At 43.8% G+C, this 19,040-nt stretch overlaps 1 protein-coding gene across 2 annotated transcripts in view; it reads right to left on the bottom strand.

Annotated features, from left to right (window-relative positions):
• PDE4A (phosphodiesterase 4A) overlaps window positions 1-19,040 on the bottom strand; it is a 267,489-nt gene that overhangs the window by 10,087 nt on the left and 238,362 nt on the right. For both annotated transcript variants that reach the window (XM_066593577.1, XM_066593578.1), the window contains exons 8-14: window positions 11,980-12,158; window positions 10,262-10,360; window positions 9,668-9,832; window positions 6,907-7,006; window positions 6,070-6,224; window positions 2,882-3,004; window positions 1,974-2,156 (exon numbers count right to left, since the gene is read on the bottom strand). In XM_066593577.1, coding sequence (XP_066449674.1) covers window positions 1,974-2,156; window positions 2,882-3,004; window positions 6,070-6,224; window positions 6,907-7,006; window positions 9,668-9,832; window positions 10,262-10,360; window positions 11,980-12,158 — 1,004 coding nt within the window. The remainder of the gene's footprint in view (window positions 1-1,973; window positions 2,157-2,881; window positions 3,005-6,069; window positions 6,225-6,906; window positions 7,007-9,667; window positions 9,833-10,261; window positions 10,361-11,979; window positions 12,159-19,040) is intronic.

The following is a 19,040-nucleotide window of genomic DNA, read 5'->3' as shown; positions in this document are numbered from 1 at the left end:
TACAGACAGGTTATACGCTTTAGGCAGGGAAGCATCATCAGATGCGTCTGCCAGCTGCTTCACTCATTGTGCTATTAAAAGTACATCTACTCTGCAAAGGCATGTATACAGGAAAATGGGGGAAATCATGGTTTATGTGATGTCTAAGTCCACCGTAATACCTGGTCACATGTGACGCAATTCAACAGGATACAATAAAGCTACTTTTGTTGAGGCCTCACGTGGCTCTCGCTCAGGACCTGAAGGTTGAAAGTTCAATCCCGTAAGGTTGACTAAGCCTTCCATCCTTCCGAGGTCAGTAAAATGAGCACCCAGCTTGATGGGGGTAATATATAAATTACCTGAAAGCGCTGCGGAATAAGTTGACACCATACAAACAAGTCCCCCATCCCCCTCCAAAGAGATTCTATGAGCTGCTGAACAATCTATGAGCAGTGGTGTCATCTACAAGTTCAGAAGGGTTCCACTACAAGCAGAAGCCTCACAACTACCAGAATCCGCGAGGAATCTGCCCACCGATGATTGAAGTCTTGTACTACGGCAGTAACATAACATAAAATGTGAATAAAATTCACAAAAAGTTTAGTTAAAAAACAAAACCAAAGAAACTCAGAAGGTCTTGACGATCCTCTGGTAACCATGTCTGCACACTAATTTCATTCTTCTTCGGTTCTCCAGCAACAGATCAGTGAATGGCATCATTTTAGAGGGTTCTTGTGGCCGATGCCGCAGCTTTGATCCAGCGAGTGAAGCAGTAGGCCCGTGCCAAAGCCGTATATCGTGTGCCGAGTGATCTCTGGGTTAGAGCTCTAGCTGTGATTTGGCAATGGACCGCAGTACAGAAACATGACGACAGACTGACACTACAATATCTATCAAGTCTTTCATCTGAGGCCAAAATAGTCAGTGAATGTTCTGCTGGCACTGTGATATGGCCCCTTGTGATGACTGAAACTGATGGAAGTGTTATACAGAAGGTAACCCATGGCTTCCCGGCTGTAGTGCCATTAGAACCTCAGCTATAGGCTGCTACATGTTGCTGATAATTGTCTCCTGTCTTATTAAATCTCACAGAAGTTGGAAGATGCTATGTAGTAAAAATAGGTCTAATTATGCAAGTACATAAACCAGGAGATGACAATATGGTTACCACAGCAGCATCTATTGAGGTTGTCACCTAGTTTTTCTGGATTCCTTATAACCCTCTGTCCGCAAACAAGCATGTTCAGGAAAGCAATACAAAGTATATGATCAGCCTGTGAGATTGTGATATACATGCCACTACAAATTGTACTTGCATTTAAAAATGGTGGCATAAGTGTAAACAGGCCTTAGCTCATAGCAACCGAACAGATCCCTATCTCCCTTATATACCTCTTGTCTATCCATCTATTACACATTGACCCATCCACTGCATATGTATCCATCCTTCCACCCTCCCATCCAGTCATCAATCCTTCCACCCACCCTTCAACCTATCCAGCCATCCACACACCAATACTTCCTCCCACCCATCAACCTATCCAGCCACCCATCCACTCACAGCTCTGCCACATAGAATGAATCTATCGAGCCATCCATAAACCTATTGAGCAACCCATCGAGCCTCCGATCAACCCATCGAGCCTCCGATCAACCCATCGAGCCTCCGATCAACCCATCGAGCCACCCATCAACCCATCGAGCCACCCATCAACCCATCGCGCCACCCATCAATCCACCCATCAACCCATCGAGCCACTCATCAACCCATCTATCCATCCATTCCCCAATGCTTCCACCCACCTATCAACCTATCGATCCACCTATCAACCTATTCAACCACCCATCAACTTATTCAGCCATCCACCCAACCACCAACCCATGCAGCCACCTATCCAGCCATGAATCTCATTTATCCACCTAGCCATCAACCTATCTAGCTACTAACCCGTCCAGCCATCAACTCATTAACCTAGCCATCCATCTCTCACCTGTGATTTCTCCACAGAGGCCGTGTGCTTGTCACACATAGGGCTGATCTCCATCCCCCTCTCTCGTTCTTTGTCTCCTTGTCTGAAGAACTCCTCCAGGATGCGATCCGTCCACTGACGATACAGCTCGAGTGGTTTGGTTGGGTTGCTGAGATCAGCACAATGCACCATGTTACGGAGGACCTACAGCAAGAAACAAAAGGGAAAATACATTTAAATCTCCACCTAATGGAAGGAGGAATGTGTGAGATCACCTGAAGACTGAGAAAGGTAGAGGCCCTTTTACACGCAATGATTATTGTTCAAAATTGGTAAAGCAATGGCTTTTGAGTGATAATCGTTGTGTGTAAATACTACCATCATGCACTTTTCCTTTGAACAATGATTTTTAGTTCAGCATAAAAAACATCATTCAGACCGCATGCTGAGAGCAAGAGATACGGTAACATTATATTCTCTGTGCAGCTACAGGCTGTTATGTACAATGGAGCTCGAGATTACATTGTTGTCTCTTAGCACTTCGTGGCTGAATAGAGCTAATTACAGAGCTCAGACCTTCTGCTGAGTTCTGCAACAACTCCTGGAGGTTCATTTGCACACATATAAAGCTGATAAAGTACTAATTGGCATTAGTGCCCATTAGTACTTTATGCAAATGATCGCTCAAAACGATCATTCTCCCTATCTTGAACAAATTTTGAGTGATCATCTTTGTGTGTAAATGGGGCTTAAGTCAAGTAAAATCTGCAGAATCTGCTGCAGAACACCGAGAATGATAAGCTATACCATACAGTTTATGCTGGTTGATAAAAGGGTTAGAGCAATGAGTGCAGAGTGATAACTTTCAGTAGGTTTACCTGCACTCCACACACTAGAATATCATTCATGGTGTAAGGACTAGTACTCACCTGTATCCGGTCTGTGTAGTTATCTAGCAGTAAGACACCAGAACTGGTCACCTTTTTGGTCTCCACCATGGTCTTCAGGTCCGCTAATAAGCTCATATGTTTGGACATATCGGTTGCCAGGACCTGGAAGATTAAAGACAGAATCTCTCATAAATAAATATGTATAATGAACTCTGGAGTATATCACTAGGAATATCTGTAGATTAGCAGTCACCCCATCTCTGGTCAGAAGCCTCCTATATATCAGGTCACTGCTACTGAAAAACAATTCAGCCCCAAAAATATATAACCAGCTTTGTGTAAAGTGCCATCTTCTATCCAGAGATTATTGTTCAACCTTTTTTATTAAGGATTTTCATGAAATAGACAAACAAACATATGAAACCTCACAGGACCTCGAAATAATAAGCAGCATATATAATGGCTAAATAAATCAAATATAGCAAGTCAATTAGATAAGTAACGTAAAGAAAGGAGGGATAGACGTTTATGTAGGGACTAGACGAAGGGGTATTACATGGGACCGTGGGAAAGGATAAGACACAGAGGAGAGGGGGGCGGCGAGGAGAACTACACCAGAATGTATCCGACAGATGTTCCTGATCCGGACTTAATGTCATCACAGGCTCCCTCCTTCCAAGGGATCATACATTGGGAAAACAGGGTCTCAAACTCCGCAGAGGACATAAACTCCACACATGGCTGCCAAAATGTTATAAATGTATCTGAAACCCCATTTCGTTCAGCACAGAGTTCCTCCATGCGGCACAGCTGCCCCATTTCCTGCTGGCACTGCCTCATGGACGGCACCTGCGCCGTGCACCAATGCCTTGGGATCACCAGCCGCCAGACAGAATCTAAGCAACCCCTTTTTCTGTTACCCAATTGAACCCGGAAGCTATCCAGAGATTATCTTCACCTTAGACCTCCAGCTACACATTAGAATTAATCTTCATAAAAAGTTAAGCCACTGTGTACATACATTACATATCCTGTATTATACTCCAGAGCTGCACTCACTATTCTGCTGGTGGAGTCCCTGTGTACATACATTACTTATCCTGTACTGATCCAGAGTTATATCCTGTATTATACTTAAGAGCTGCACTCACTATTCTGCTGGTGGAGTCACTGTGTACATACATCACTACTTCTGTACTGATCCTGAGTTACATACTGTATTATACTCCAGAGCTGCACACACTATTCTGCTGGAGGAGTCACTGTGTACATACATTACTTATCCTGTACTGATCCTGAGTTATATCCTGTATTATACTTCAGAGCTGCACTCACTATTCTGCTGGTGGAGTCACTGTGTACATACATTACTTATCCTGTACTGATCCTGAGTTACATCCTGTATTATACTCCAGAGCTGCACTCACTATTCTGCTGGCGGAGTCACTGTGTACATACATTACTTATCCTGTACTGATCCTGAGTTACATCCTGTATTATACTCCAGAGCTGCACTCACTCTTCTGCTGGTGGAGTCACTGTGTACATACATTACTTATCCTGTACTGATCCTGAGTTACATCCTGTATCATACTCCAGAGCTGCACACACTATTCTGCTGGAGGAGCCACTGTGTACATACATTACTTATCCTGTACTGATCCTGAGTTATATCCTGTATTATACTTCAGAGCTGCACTCACTATTCTGCTGGTGGAGTCACTGTGTACATACATCACTTCTCCTGTACTGATCCTGAGTTACATACTGTATTATACTCCAGAGCTGCACTCCCTATTCTGCTGGTGGAGTCACTGTGTACATACATTACTTATCCTGTACTGATCCTGAGTTACATCCTGTATTATACTGCAGAGCTGCACTCACTATTCTGCTGGTGGAGTCACTGTGTACATACATTACTTATCCTGTACTGATCCTGAGTTACATCCTGTATTATACTGCAGAGCTGCACTCACTATTCTGCTGGTGGGGTCACTGTGTACATACATTACTTATCCTGTACTGATCCTGAGTTACATCCTGTATTATACTCCAGAGCTGCACTCACTATTCTGCTGGTGGAGTCACTGTGTACATACATCACTTCTCCTGTACTGATCCTGAGTTACATCCTGTATTATACTCCAGAGCTGCACTCCCTATTCTGCTGGTGGAGTCACTGTGTACATACATTACTTATCCTGTACTGATCCTGAGTTACATCCTGTATTATACTCCAGAGCTGCACTCACTATTCTGCTGGTGGGGTCACTGTGTACATACATTACTTATCCTGTACTGACCCTGAGTTACATCCTGTATTATACTCCAGAGCTGCACTCACTATTCTGCTGGTGGAGTCACTGTGTACATACATCACTTATCCTGTACTGATCCTGAGTTACATCCTGTATTATACTGCAGAGCTGCACTCACTATTCTGCTGGTGGAGTCACTGTGTACATACATTACTTATCCTGTACTGATCCTGAGTTACATCCTGTATTATACTCCAGAGCTGCACTCACTATTCTGCTGGTGGAGTCACTGTGTACATACATTACTTATCCTGTACTGATCTTAAGTTACAACCTGAGCTACATAATTGAAGTCAGGATTAGGATTGTATAGGTAATGTATGTACACAGTGATTCCACCAGCAGAACAGCGAGTGCAGCTCTGGGGTATACTACAGGATGTACATGAGCAGAAGACAGAGTGCAGCACTAAAATATAATACAGGATGTTCATGTGTCGGGGGTACGCGTGCTATCAACACTAGATCCTGGAAAGCCCCTCTAAGCTCTGTTGGATCACTGAAGAACCTAACCAAAACCTGAATTTTCTTTTGGATGGAGTATTTTAGCACGTTGGCGCACTCTCCTGACATCTCCACCTGCGCTGCTCTCCATCCATCCTTAATCGTATGACATAAGCCCGCTATCAGTGTGTTAGTCAGGCTGTCTGCATGGGGGCCCTGCATAACTGACAGCGAGGATGAAAGCTATGCAGGAGGTCAGTCACGCGGTGCGCTGGCAGGTGCCCAGCGGGATGATGTACGACATAATATCCTGTTGGGAAGCATGAGAAGATCTGTATACAGGGGGATACAGGACAACGCACAGATAGCGGACGCTATCAGGCCTGTTTTCTCAGGAGGCCCCAACGTCTCGCTGCCGTACCTGAAGCAAGCGGTGCTGTGAAGGACACGTGAAGCTTCTTACCATGTCAATCACCATCTTCCTCATCATTTGACGTTGGCGTTTCGTCAGGTTCTGGAAAACGTCACAGTTTTCTTCCTGCAGGAGCTTGAATCCCACGGCCAGATGGTGATTCTCCAGCACGGACTCGTCATTGTACATTAATGCCAGCTCGGAATCTGAGTGTGAGAAAAAAGGGGAACTTTCAATGACCGGGGGTCCGAGTGATACAGTTGTGGCCAAAGTGACCCACAAATCATTCACTAGTCACCTATTTAAGCCATTGCCATGATCACTAAAGCTTAGCCTTACAGAGGTGGTGCACTGAAAGGTTTCCTCTGATACTGTCAGAATGGCTGCCTGCAGCCACCAGTAGGGGGAGCTCACTGCATACAGGTGAATACATGTCACACTAGCTGTACTTCCCCTAGTGGTGGCTGTATGCAGAAAAATTGTATCAAGTCAGAACAACATAGTGCTCCAAATATAGATGGATTCTGCAATGAATCGGCACAGACTGTGATCAGAAGTGATGGTTATGTTATCGCAGTAAGACATCGGTAGACATGCCCACTATATATCATACAGCTCCTGATGGGCCTCGGTATACTCCGTGCTGCAGAGACACAGGCCATCCTATACGTGCCATATGCCCAGTGATGCAGCGCTGCAGTCATCTGTCTAATCCTGCGACTATTTCGATTACACATACGGAGGAGCAGGGATTGTGCCCCCTCTTATTACAGGACAGATGTTCTGCGTTGTGTTGCGCGCCCTGAGCCATTTGTACTGCAGATTTCGTTTTTCATTCACACACAGGACATAAGCTCTTTATCTGCACAAGACGCCGGATCCACTTACTTGTATTAATAAGAAACTGATTGGAAACTCCAGGGTGGTCGACGTCATGAATGGCAGCTGCAAACAACGCCGCTAAGATCTCCAGATCTGTAAACACCGCCTGGCGGGGGACACAGAGGAGGTTAGTGCACATGCGATATGACAGGGATGTAAGTATAGGGGGGTTGGTTCCTGAGAGGGTCCGGAGGCCACATAAGACAACACCAGTATTAAATGGCGCATGGTAGGTGGGGCCTGTTACTAATTTTGCATTGGGGACGAAGGGCTTTTAGTTACCACAAAAGTGTGCAATTTAGGCCGGTTTCACATCTGCGTTGGAATCTCCGGTTGGAGGTTTGTTGCAGATCTGGCTCAAAATACCGGAAGAAAAAGCACTGCATGCAGGAATTTTTCTTCCGTCCAAAAGCCGGGCAGCTGAGCGGAAACCGAACGGACCCCATTATAGTCAGTGGCGTTCATTCAGTGCTGTTCGGTTCCATCCTGAGATGAAGCCGTTTGACCGCAGGGATTCCCCTTTTCTGCTCCCCAAACGGAGCAAAAAAGGGGAATCCCCAACGCAGGTGGGAAACTACCCTTTATTATTTCCCAGGGGGAGAAAAGCCATATGACAAGGGCAAAATTTCCAACAAGGCCACATCTTTAAGGCCATGCAATAGTCTCAGTAACCACAGCAGGAACCTGCACTGGCATCATGCAACAAAATGTTATGAACATGTATGTACTGCCTATTACATGGGGTTACTGGGCATTGGATACACAGGCCACAAAAGGATGGTTTCAGAACTGGCATAAGATAACACATGCAGATACATCATATAGGCAGCCGCAGCCCAATGCAGAGCCAGCAATCCTCCAGTAAGGCAGGGGTGTGTATGTGCATGTATGTCCGAGTCTCTGTGTGTATACGGATGGAACATTTGTTAACATGACCGGCGCATCGTGATAGACGCAGTTTACATCATTGGAAGTTATTAGAAGGCGTTCCATATCAGGAAGACACCTATACGTGCTCTGTAACTGTAAGTAGATCTCTAGTATGAATGCGCACTTGTGTGTCCGTCTTCATACGTTGTGTGTAGACAATGCACAGTGGAATACAGCAGGCGGTGAAGTAGATGAGATTTTAACAAATCCCATCTAGACATTGTGGGAATTTTTTTTTGTGCAGAAATTGATCTGCGGTGTTGATTTTTTTTACAGGGGTTTCCCAGGCAGCCGCTGCTCCGACCCCGTGTAGTGGCTGGCGCTTGTAATTGCAGGCGCAGTGCTCACTGAAATCAATGGGCGCTGCGCTTGCAGACTGAAGTCTCTATTGATTCCAATGAGAGCTGCACCTGCAATTACGAGTGCGGCCACTACACGGAGGTCGGAGCAGTGCTTCCACTCCAACCCCAGCGTATCCGGGCTGTCACTCCTTTAAACTGATGCGTTCAACATGTTCCCCATTGAGGTCAATGGGAAAGTGAATATCCGCACAACCATTAACTAAATGTATTGTTGTGACTTTAGCTGTAGATGACCTGCAGATCTGTAACAAAAAAAAAAAAAAACACACTTAGGCTTGCAAATCTGTCATGATAAATTGGGTGCGTCTTCAGACACTTGTCTAACTTTATGCCGCCTCTTGGTTGGCTTACTTTGGACAATTTTTGTGCCAAAATTTAGGAGCACTTTTGATTTGCTTCAGTGTGCATCTACCATACGCCTGCCTGTACATAGACTTGCTTTATATGCATGCGTAGTGTTTCTATGTATATCTATGTCTGTTGTCTATACTATTTACAGCTGTGATCCGTCTATACGTTAAGCGTTTCTGTACAACAGCGGTTGAGAAGAACCGCAATCAGAAGCCCTGTCCTCCTGGCCGCACATAGGGGACACACGGAGACGTCTTCCTTCCTCTCTTACTTCTTCATGCTACATTATTAAACACGTGAATGGGCTGAGGGCTTTGATACTGCAGATGTCTGCGCTGTGGTCTGGGTAGCGAGATGTGACCACGTAATCAGGCGCTGGGTTATGTTACTTGTGACGTCCACGTTGCCATCTCCATCTGTTTACACGGTACATTATTAATTTTTTCTGAGGGCTCAAGAGGATAGACTGTAACTCCATCACAGAGCGGCACTCGGCTACAGCAGGTCATCGCCAGCCGGTAAGGTATCAGGAAAAAACGCTCTCTACTTATTACCTTCAATGGTTAATTCCTTCCCGAGTCTGAAACTCATTGAGCCGTTTACCAACCGTAGTCAGTAGTGTGAATACAAGGGTACACTGGGCACTGCCATGAAGCCAAATTACATTATCCAGGCAGGTTCTCCAAAGGGAAATCAATGGGATGGAACAGCTAAAAATTCACTCACAATTAAAAAACATTGGGGTAGGTCCAGGAACCCCCATAGACCCACCAGTGGAAATCTAATGTCTGTGCCCCGGTTGAGTTTATGCCCCCTGGTCATGTAGTAGATGACACTTCCCATACACAGCAGACAAAGCCCCTGGTGCCCAGTAATATGGTATTACACCCATATCCTTGGCACACGTACACCCATATCCTTTAATCTGAAGCAAAAGGCCAGCTGAGGATGTTGACACCTACAGAGCTGGAAGCTACAGATGAAACCCTACTTGACGAAGTGAGTAAATGCAATGTTTTTAAGACCAGGTAGGTTTCGGGTTTGGTCAGGCAGTCGGTTGACCACGTCATTGTGCCCGAGAACGTACACAAAAACAACCATGCAAATTCCGTGAGATCTCTTACGTCTAATGCTGGAGTGGAGAGAAGCACGTGGGTGGACTGTGTGACGTCGGCGGCGTGCAAGCTGTTGTGGTACGCCACGTCCGCATGGTAGTGATCTTCTAAGGTCATCATGTAGGTGATTAGTGTGTCTACAGGGATCTTAAAGGTCTTACACAACTCTCGCTCCTGTTGGAAAAAAAAAAAACATTTGGATTTAAGAAGATCAAACGGAAGACAAGACATAACCATTGATAGGTAATCTTACTCAGTTGTGCATGGGATGATGGGAGTTGTAGTTTCTCAGTAGCTGGAGAGGTAGAAATAAACCTAACTTGCACTCTTATCCCTTACAGTCATGGCAGCTGCATCCATTAATGTCATCATCCACTCCTTCTCTAGATCAGTACTGCCCAACTCCAGTTCTCACGACCCCCAAAAAGTCATATTTTCAAGATAACCTATAGAAGGAAGACCTATGGCAATGTCTGAGGCTCTGCGAATCATTATATCACCTGTGCAATACTATGGAAGTCCTGAAAACATGTCCTGTTGGGGTACCTTGAGGACTGGAGTTGGTAAACACTGCCCTAGACCAATATGTAACATAGAGCTCACCTGAAATATGGTGTACATAATACAGCTCAGCGGACGATTATTGGAATATTCTGCTACTCGGAAGATATTAAGGCCCCACTTGTTTAAGTTATCCAATTCCTGCAAAGTTAGAAGAAAAATCAATATTAAGTTACTGCAAGTTTTTACTTGAATAACAAAGTATAACATAGCATAAAAGTTTACATTTCCTGGCCCCATACTAGTTATAACTCATCTATGAACCTAAATGACCATTTTGTCCAATCTCTTTTTCATTAGAAGGGTGTGTGAACAAGACGTTGATCGCCTGATTGCAGGGTGTTTTACTGCTGGGATCCCTATTGATCAGTTTTAATCTGTGAGGAGTTCCAGCAGTAAATGTCCAGTTCCTTTGCAATAATAGCGGCACGTGCTTCAGCTCTTATACAGATTATATTTGAATAAAATTGCACAACTGTTATTTATACTAACAACATAAAAATGAAAGGTTCTTAGCTCATATTTTGATCAAAACATGTGGGCCCATCCAACAAGTCCAGGCAAACCTTATTGGATGGGTTCCTAAAAGACACCTCTCTTTGGGCTAAAAAAGCCTTCACATGAATTGGAATGCAGGATACCGGCTATATACTCTCACTGAACCACCTGGGCCAAGACAAATGGGTGAATGGAGTGAAAGATAAGAGCGTAGGCAGCCACTTTCACACCAATGCAAAACATGCAAAATGTCAGCACTTCCAACAAATAGGTTAACTGTGAAGGTAGAGGTAAGCCATGGCTGCGACAAACACAGTAACAGAAATCTGTGCCTCAGCACTTATACATATTTAATATCCGAACAAAACAGACTGTTTATACTGACCGTATAACATGGGAGCCAGACGAACCTTACTGTATGTCGGATTAGCCCACATGTTTTGATCAAATAATATGATTTGTCCAGCCATGGCTTACATGCACGCTCACATTTAATTTATTTGTTGGGAGTGCTGACTTGTTTTTTTTGTATGTAACTCCTCCACCACTGGAGAAATTATGTTTCCATTGAAAATAGGCTGTCCATGCAATGCAAGGTCCTCCAGATAGAGAGACTCTGTGTAGCTGCCCTACTCTGGCTAATAGATAAGGGTCCTGAATCACGGACTCCTGAGTTTTACCTTAGAACTCCCTAATATGAAATATTGAAATGTGTTTTCTGACCTACACAACCCCTTTAAGGCTTTCTCGGCAATCATCTATGGCAAAAATGCTTTAAACATGTAGACACAACAGGAGCTCCTGTACTGTTAGATGGCAGTCCAGTCACTCCCGATGCTGTAGTGGATGGATAGATAAGGCTTGGTAGTACGTACAGTCGTCACACAAACTAAGTCTGACAAGAAATGAAGTGTAAAGAGCTGCGCTCTATTGGATGGGTAGAACTCATGATTAATGAAGTTGTACAAATGCTGGAAGGAATCTCGGTAACCCAAACGATGACAGCCCTTGCTGTGGATAGAGAGGGGGTCTTTTGCACTTCCGATGGTTCCGAGCTTATGCACCCCCATGTTCTGACATGTACGCAACACATCGGGAGATGCAATTTCCCTTTACAAATAGTAATATGTTCTGAAGAACTGTGCTATAGTCGTGTAAGTAGTGGTGGTGGTGTATGGAAGAGAATTGTGTTACCAGCTCCTAAATGCATGCATCACACGGCACTACTGGTAAGCCTCCACCATTAACGTCCTGGGTCATACCTTTTCAAGAGGTTCCTCCTGGTCAGTCTTCACTCCAAAACGAGGTATTGTAGAGTTGGTCAGGCTGGAGCTGTGAGTGAGCTTCTTGACGCCACTGATTTGGCACATGGTCTGCTGTTTCTTCTTCTTCTCGCGCTCCTTCTGTGTTGGGGAAGGGATCTCCACTTCGTTCTGTTTGTCTGTAAGACACAAGTCCATGAAATTTACCTTCTCACCTCGGGATAAGTTGTATGCAAGCCAGAATGACTCAGTATCTACCCATTCTGTGCCCTCCTGCCACTTCCTTCTCTTGGAAGATTTTGCAGCCATTGTCTAATGCAGATACGCCGATCTTCAAGAGGTAGGTTGGTAAGGACAGGAGGAGGTGAACCAGAGGTATCTCCATTGAATCCTGCTGGATAGATGGATGGGTCTGTGCTCGGGAAGGTGCACAAGATGCTCTAAACATACAAGGGCACTCTGCATATAAAGGGGGCACCAGGGACAGCTGTTCTAGGTTTCTTCATAGCCATCTTACAGGAAGGATGGTAAAAATGTGCAGTTTACTAGCTGCAGAACGCGTTACTATGATCGTATCGGGTGTCTTATGGGAAGAAGTTGCACTATTTTCGGGGCAGAATTGACACATCCATCTGTGCTGCTATCAATACACCAGTAGTTACCGGTTTAACTTTGTGCAACTTTGCCAATCCCCCTCCGCTTGCAGGGGAATACACAGCAGTAAGGGAGTATAGAATTTCACAGCACTACCTATAGCAACAGCTTGCAGGACACAACACCAAACCCGCTAACCCGGCTGATCCTTTTCCAGATGGCAGTTCGTGCTATGAAATCCTGCTATAGTTATGTAGTAAGGGGTTGTAGCCATGCATTACCAGGCAGATTCACCATTCAGGAGTCTGGGAGAGTTGAGTGACCATCATCGGGAAATAATAGGACTATCACAATGATAGTCACCCAACTTTCTCTAAATAGAGATTCCGGTGTCATACTAAGTATTGTAGTTTTAAACCACAGGTTAACAACTCATCATGAAGCCCCGGTCTGAGCTGCACTACACAGATGTCTCCTATCCCAACTAATCCGCCCTATGGGACAGGACACGCCGCTCCCTCTTTTCCCACAGCCAAAGGCAAACTAAATATACATTTAGGACCAGCAGACATAAATAATAGTCGGCTCACTTCGCATCATTCCCACGTCAGAGCTTTATTAATACATGATGGGATTACTGCCTCTGTCTGCATGAATCACAAACGTTTCTGGCCACGTCAATGTCTTACATTGTCATTATATCCTGTGTAAGGGAAGCCCCCGAGTGCCGGGGCATAACAAATGAAGAACCCTGAGATGAGGGAAAATGTGGTGACTGAGACAACTTCAGAAAAGGGGGAGGAAGACTTGGATTAAGTTAACCAAGGCTTGTACACAATATCATGTGAGGATGCAGCGGGCCCCTTGCAATTATATTCAAATTTCGCAACCTGTCAATCAAAATGTGGCCTAGCAGAGAGGTAGGTGGCTGCAGTATGTGTGAGGGAAGGCAAGGTTGTGTTTTTAGGAAGCTGATTGACTGCAGGTAAAGTAAGTAGCTGCTTATTGTTGCTGGGATTTCCTGCTCCGAGAGAGGCAAAGGGAGCCGCTTTCTTCAGAATTTGGACACAGATCTGTTTACTTGGCTGCAGCAGAGAATAAAGTGGTTATAATACCTACAACACTAAAAAATTACCCTCTTTTATTGAAATCATAGGTTTTTACACAATTACCCAACCCAAACAATGCAATTAATCATAGTTCTATTTAAACAGATTCAAATCTCCCCAAACTCCAACAAAAAAACAACTAAAGCATTATTTACACACACAGATGATCGCTCAAAATTCATCAGAAACTGACAGTTTTGAGCGATCATTTTGCATAGGTACTAATGGGCTAATCAGCTGCATTTGCATGTATTTAGAGAACAGCGGGTGGTCTGTTCTCTAAATACATCAATATTGTTCTCTAGTGGGACAGCAGCTGAAAGAACTTTATAAGCGCTGCCTGCTTAGAACACAGCATGCCGTCCCTCTTATCAGGAACAACTGATTTTAAGCTGAGCTGAACTCAGCAGACGAAAAGTGTGCGGTAAGTACACGATGGGCACACATTTTTAAGCAACAATTATCGCTCAAAAGATGGCTTTTGAGCGAATTTTGAGCGATAATTGTTGTTTGTAAAAGGGCCTTAACTCTTTTCCACCTTCTCACCTCTCTCTAAATCAGGTTTTTGACAGTCCCTCAATGCAACCAGCACTCTATGTTATATATCAGACCATCTTCCCCAAATTTCCTGAAGCGTGGTCAGCCTGTTTTTTTTTTATAGATCCCCCTTCTTTAAGGGTATAACTAGAGATGAGCGAGCGTACTCGGTTCGGGTGTTTTTGCACTCGAGCACCGCTTTTTCCGAGTAACTGACTACTCGGACGAAAAGATTCGGAGGGCGCTGGGGGGCGGCATGGTGGAGCGGGGGGTAGCAGTGGGGAACAGGGGGGAGCTCTCTCCCCCCCCCCCCCACTCCCCTCTGCAACGAGTACGTTCGCTCATCTCTAGATATAACCTCTCTAATCTTTATGACAAAAATTTACAACGTGCCATAATCAGCTTCCACACCTGATACACTGCTCTCTGAACTCCCAAAAGAGTATGACCATCAGCAATACCAAATATACAAGTTCTGTGATTAAAACCAATATCGACAAGACATATATTTTTAAAATGATCTCTAGTACCACATTCCAAAATTCAGGCAATTTTACACAATCCCAGACCACATGCAATACATCTGCACCATCCATATAACATTTCGGACACCTTGAGTTTAAACTAATACCCATGTTAAACAACTTTAATGGAAAACGATAACCATCAGCTAAATACAACTGCGACACTTTCAATAGAGATATCACTGGAACCATACACAACACGGCGGCTCATTTTTCTTCGCTAATACGGCCTCAGTATTTTTCCTTTTTTTTTTATAACATTTTTTGGGGAATTACTGTAAATAGTAAGAAGGCATCTGTTTATATAAATCAGATATTCCACCCTTTGTAGCTCCAGAACACCCAAGAAAATTCACCCAAGGGTGTTGGTCTGAAAGCGCAGATACCGACTGACCAGTGTTGAGTGTAAAAAACAGCCCTGCTTCCGCAAACTTGATGATCCGCCTGAAGACTCGGATAGGACCTCCTTACATTAATAGCAGTTGATTTATTTGGCATAAAGCTGGACTGATCCTCGTGTATTAAATGACTCATTACTAAAAGTAATCTATTCGCAAGTACCTTTGCCAAGATTTTAACATCCAACCCAACCATCTTGTCATTAGGAAGTGTTGCTACCGCATCCCTTAACTCCTTCAGTGTCAAAGGAGCGCCTAATATCTCTGATCATCAGACAAAGTTGGCAACTGCATCCGAACCAAATACGTATAAAGAGCTTCACAATCCACACTCAGCTTAGAAAAACGGGTCTCCAAAATATAATCCTCCCTTTTAACCAGAGAATTATCAGGCCTTCTCAACGCTGCCACATAATACCATAATTCCTGTGTCTTAATTACAGAAGCCAAAAAACAACCCCCCTGCTTCCCTTTCTTCAAAGTTCTGTCGCTTCATAAGAAGATGCATATTTTTTGCAACATGTCTCAGACGATCCGCAAGTTGAGTCTTCACCTCTTTCCAATTAATTTCTGCCTGATTAGTCGGAGACTAATTATATATACACACATATATATATATATATATACACATACATACATACATACACACACACACATATTATATACACATATATACACATATACATGCATACATACATACACACATTATATACACATATATACACATATACATGCATACATACATACACACACACACTTGCTCTGCATCTAAGGCTAGTTACTGAAGAACCCCAATGACCTCCTGAGATTTAGACTTATGTAAGCTAATCTTCTGTATATAATGACGCTGTATAAATGCCATCATAGCGTCCCACACTACAGACACTGAGAAAGAGCCAATATTAATCTGAAAAAACTCCAGTATAGCCTTCACCGTTCTAGTATTACCATCAAGCAGGTTCTACAAAGAGGATGTACCCTCCAAACTCCATTCAAACCAAATCCTCACCATTCAGTCAATGACAAATAGAGTAGAGAGGGATCAGACATAATTCACGGTAAATATTCTACTCTGCGAACATAAGGAAGCATAGATGGAGTACCTATCGGAGGATCTACTCTAGAAAGTGTATTATGTGAACTGGAATAACAAGAGTATTGTCGAACTTCTGGATTTCTCAACCTCCACAGATAACATAATAATAATAATCTTTATTTGTATAGCACCAACTTATTCCGCAGCGCTTAACATAAACCTAATTCCATTAAAAATTGTGAGAAAGCAGTTGTGGAAGGAAAAGCCACTACTTTCCTTTATTAAATCTACCCAATTATTAAAATTGCCTACAATTTACAAAAAAAAAGTAGGGAATATGGCCACAAATTCCATACATTCACTGAAATACAGAGTGGGAATATATATTGCCACCAAAAATTATTTCTTTTGAGCAATAATACATTCGAGACAAACAAATCTCCCCATAGAATCTATAACAGACGACTCACAATTAAAAAATATATATTTATAAATCAGTACACTTACTCCACGCGAATAACTGGAGTACACAGAATGAAAAGAATGTGCGCCCATGCAGAATGGTGAAGCAAGTGTACAGTATATCTTGATAAATGTGTTTGTAATAGACAAACAATAGCTGGCTGAAACTGTTGATGAAAAAACAGCACATCTTGTAGTTTTATCCCCTATACCCAGCGCATTCAGTGCAATTATATTAACCTCTTGAACCATGGTATATAATATGCATTATTTACATTTTACACCTACAATTTAACATTGGTTGCATTGCATAGTAAAAGGAAAGGAGTGAGAAGGGAAAGAAAACAAAACAAAAAACACTCCACCACACCCAACCCCGTACATATATACCCCATATCCCCATGGGTTCTAATAACCTAGGCGTAGTGATATTAGTAAAAAAAAATATATCCCACTAAAGATAACTAATGCAGCCTTGCTCTGTTGTATTCTACAGCTTCGTGGCTGAGCTGACATTTCCACAATAACATCACTTACCTGTAATTGGGGCGGATCAAGCAGATTACAAATTTCACATACTGACTTGTGGCAAAGGTGACTGTGCCACGTGTAAAGTCACTGGACTTTTCAGCATGTACCCATACCACCACCACTGTTGGTCTGTGGAGATAACATGACTGCGACCTTGAATATACACGCCTTTTTGTAATAAATATGGCTTAAACGCCTGAATTTGAAAATATGGGGATGTGCACATACTTCTGGTAATATAGTGCAATATCAACGAGAGTAAGGGGAGGATCCCACGGAGTGTCCGCTTTGTGGCTGAGTGGCCTCTAAAATGTGGCCAAAACCTCCCGGCCACTGTGGCTCATGGGATTTAAGTGCTAATGGCTGCATGTTTTGCCTAAAACTGAAGGCTGTTAACAATGGATAGAAAGTTATTGCTTAGAATCATTTGTGAGCCGCAGTGAGCAAAAGGTTTTGGCCGTAATATTGCAGTGTTCTCAGACGACAATCGGCCATGAAATGTGGGACCCTACCCCCAAAATAAGTTTTCCAGTCCTACTACACCCTTGTGAGACTGTGTTTCTGGAATCAAAGCCGGTCATTGATGGGACTTCCATTAATAGAGAGTGGGATACTACGGCTGCACCCCCGGCAGACATCAGGGGTACATTCACTTTTTGAATAAGGAAACAGTCAAGGGGGCACCTTCTCTTTTTGGAGAGGGCTTGAGATCACATTCTAGTGTACTTTTTTGTGATGCATGTCAACCACTAATTTGTTGACTGATCAATATTTTGGGTAAATGATGATAACCATGGTTAAATCTGAGCATACAAGGGCATATCCAGGAGAATTAATTATTTATTACATGAGTCACTTCCTAGAAGTAATGCGGACCTGCTATTTATTTCCTCCGCTGTTTGCAGCTTTTCATTAGCTCCATTAGTTTTGATCCGTCACTCCAGACTATCCACAATGTCTACTAGAGTCTGGAGGTAGTTGCTTAGAAACTCAGGTTGCTACATTGTCCATGCCTCATGCGTTCACTGCAGCTCTTCTTCTTCAGATTGGCTCCTTCAGGGCAGCATAAGCTCACCATAAAGTCAGTATATGGAGAACACATTTCCATTACAGCAAGGATAGAAGGATCATAAACTACGATCCTGAATACTCTTGTATAAAGAAAGACAAAAGTATTATGGAGGTTGGTATCTTTATTAGTGAACTAGAAAAACTAGATACATACACAAGCTTTGGAGGTGGCTTAATCAAGGTTGCAGTGGATTGCAAGCGGACTTAGGCCCAATGTCCACGGGTGGATTTGATTTGCAGGGTACCCGCGTGGGAGATCCGCAAATCAAGCCTTCCATAGAGACGCAGTAGCGTCCGCAGGACAGTAAAAAGCATGTGGATTTGATTTTTTTCCCGGGTGTGTGGATCACACACGCGGGTAGAAATCGCAGCGTGCTCTATTTTCCTGTGGAACCCGCACGGACAGCTTCCATTGAAGTCAATAGAAGCCGTCTGATCCGTGGACTGCCCACAGCGGTCACTGTGGACGTGCCGCGGATATGCGGGAAAGCAGGGGATTTGAAGAAAAAAAAAGAGCACTGCACATGCACCGGGCGCATCAGCTGGCGTGCCCGAACACAGCCGTTGTGCTGAAGAAAGAAGATCCTGCCGTGACGGAGGAGACCTGCGCTGGATACGGAGAGGTAAGAAAATGTCTTTTCCTCTCCCTGTCCGTGGGCACGCACGTATTCAACTGTGGGATACAGCAGTGGAATCCGTGCGTGCAAGTGGACATTGGGCCTTAACCCTTTCCAATCTTCACTGTCTGACGTCTGAAGACATTATGATTGAAGGCTGCACAGCTCCGATGTCGAAAGAC

Source organism: Eleutherodactylus coqui, chromosome 2 (assembly GCF_035609145.1).
Source record: "Eleutherodactylus coqui strain aEleCoq1 chromosome 2, aEleCoq1.hap1, whole genome shotgun sequence".
Classification (NCBI taxonomy): Eukaryota; Metazoa; Chordata; class Amphibia; order Anura; family Eleutherodactylidae; genus Eleutherodactylus; species Eleutherodactylus coqui.
Note: the sequence above shows the minus strand (reverse complement) of the source record. Positions and strands in the feature narration are given on the sequence as shown.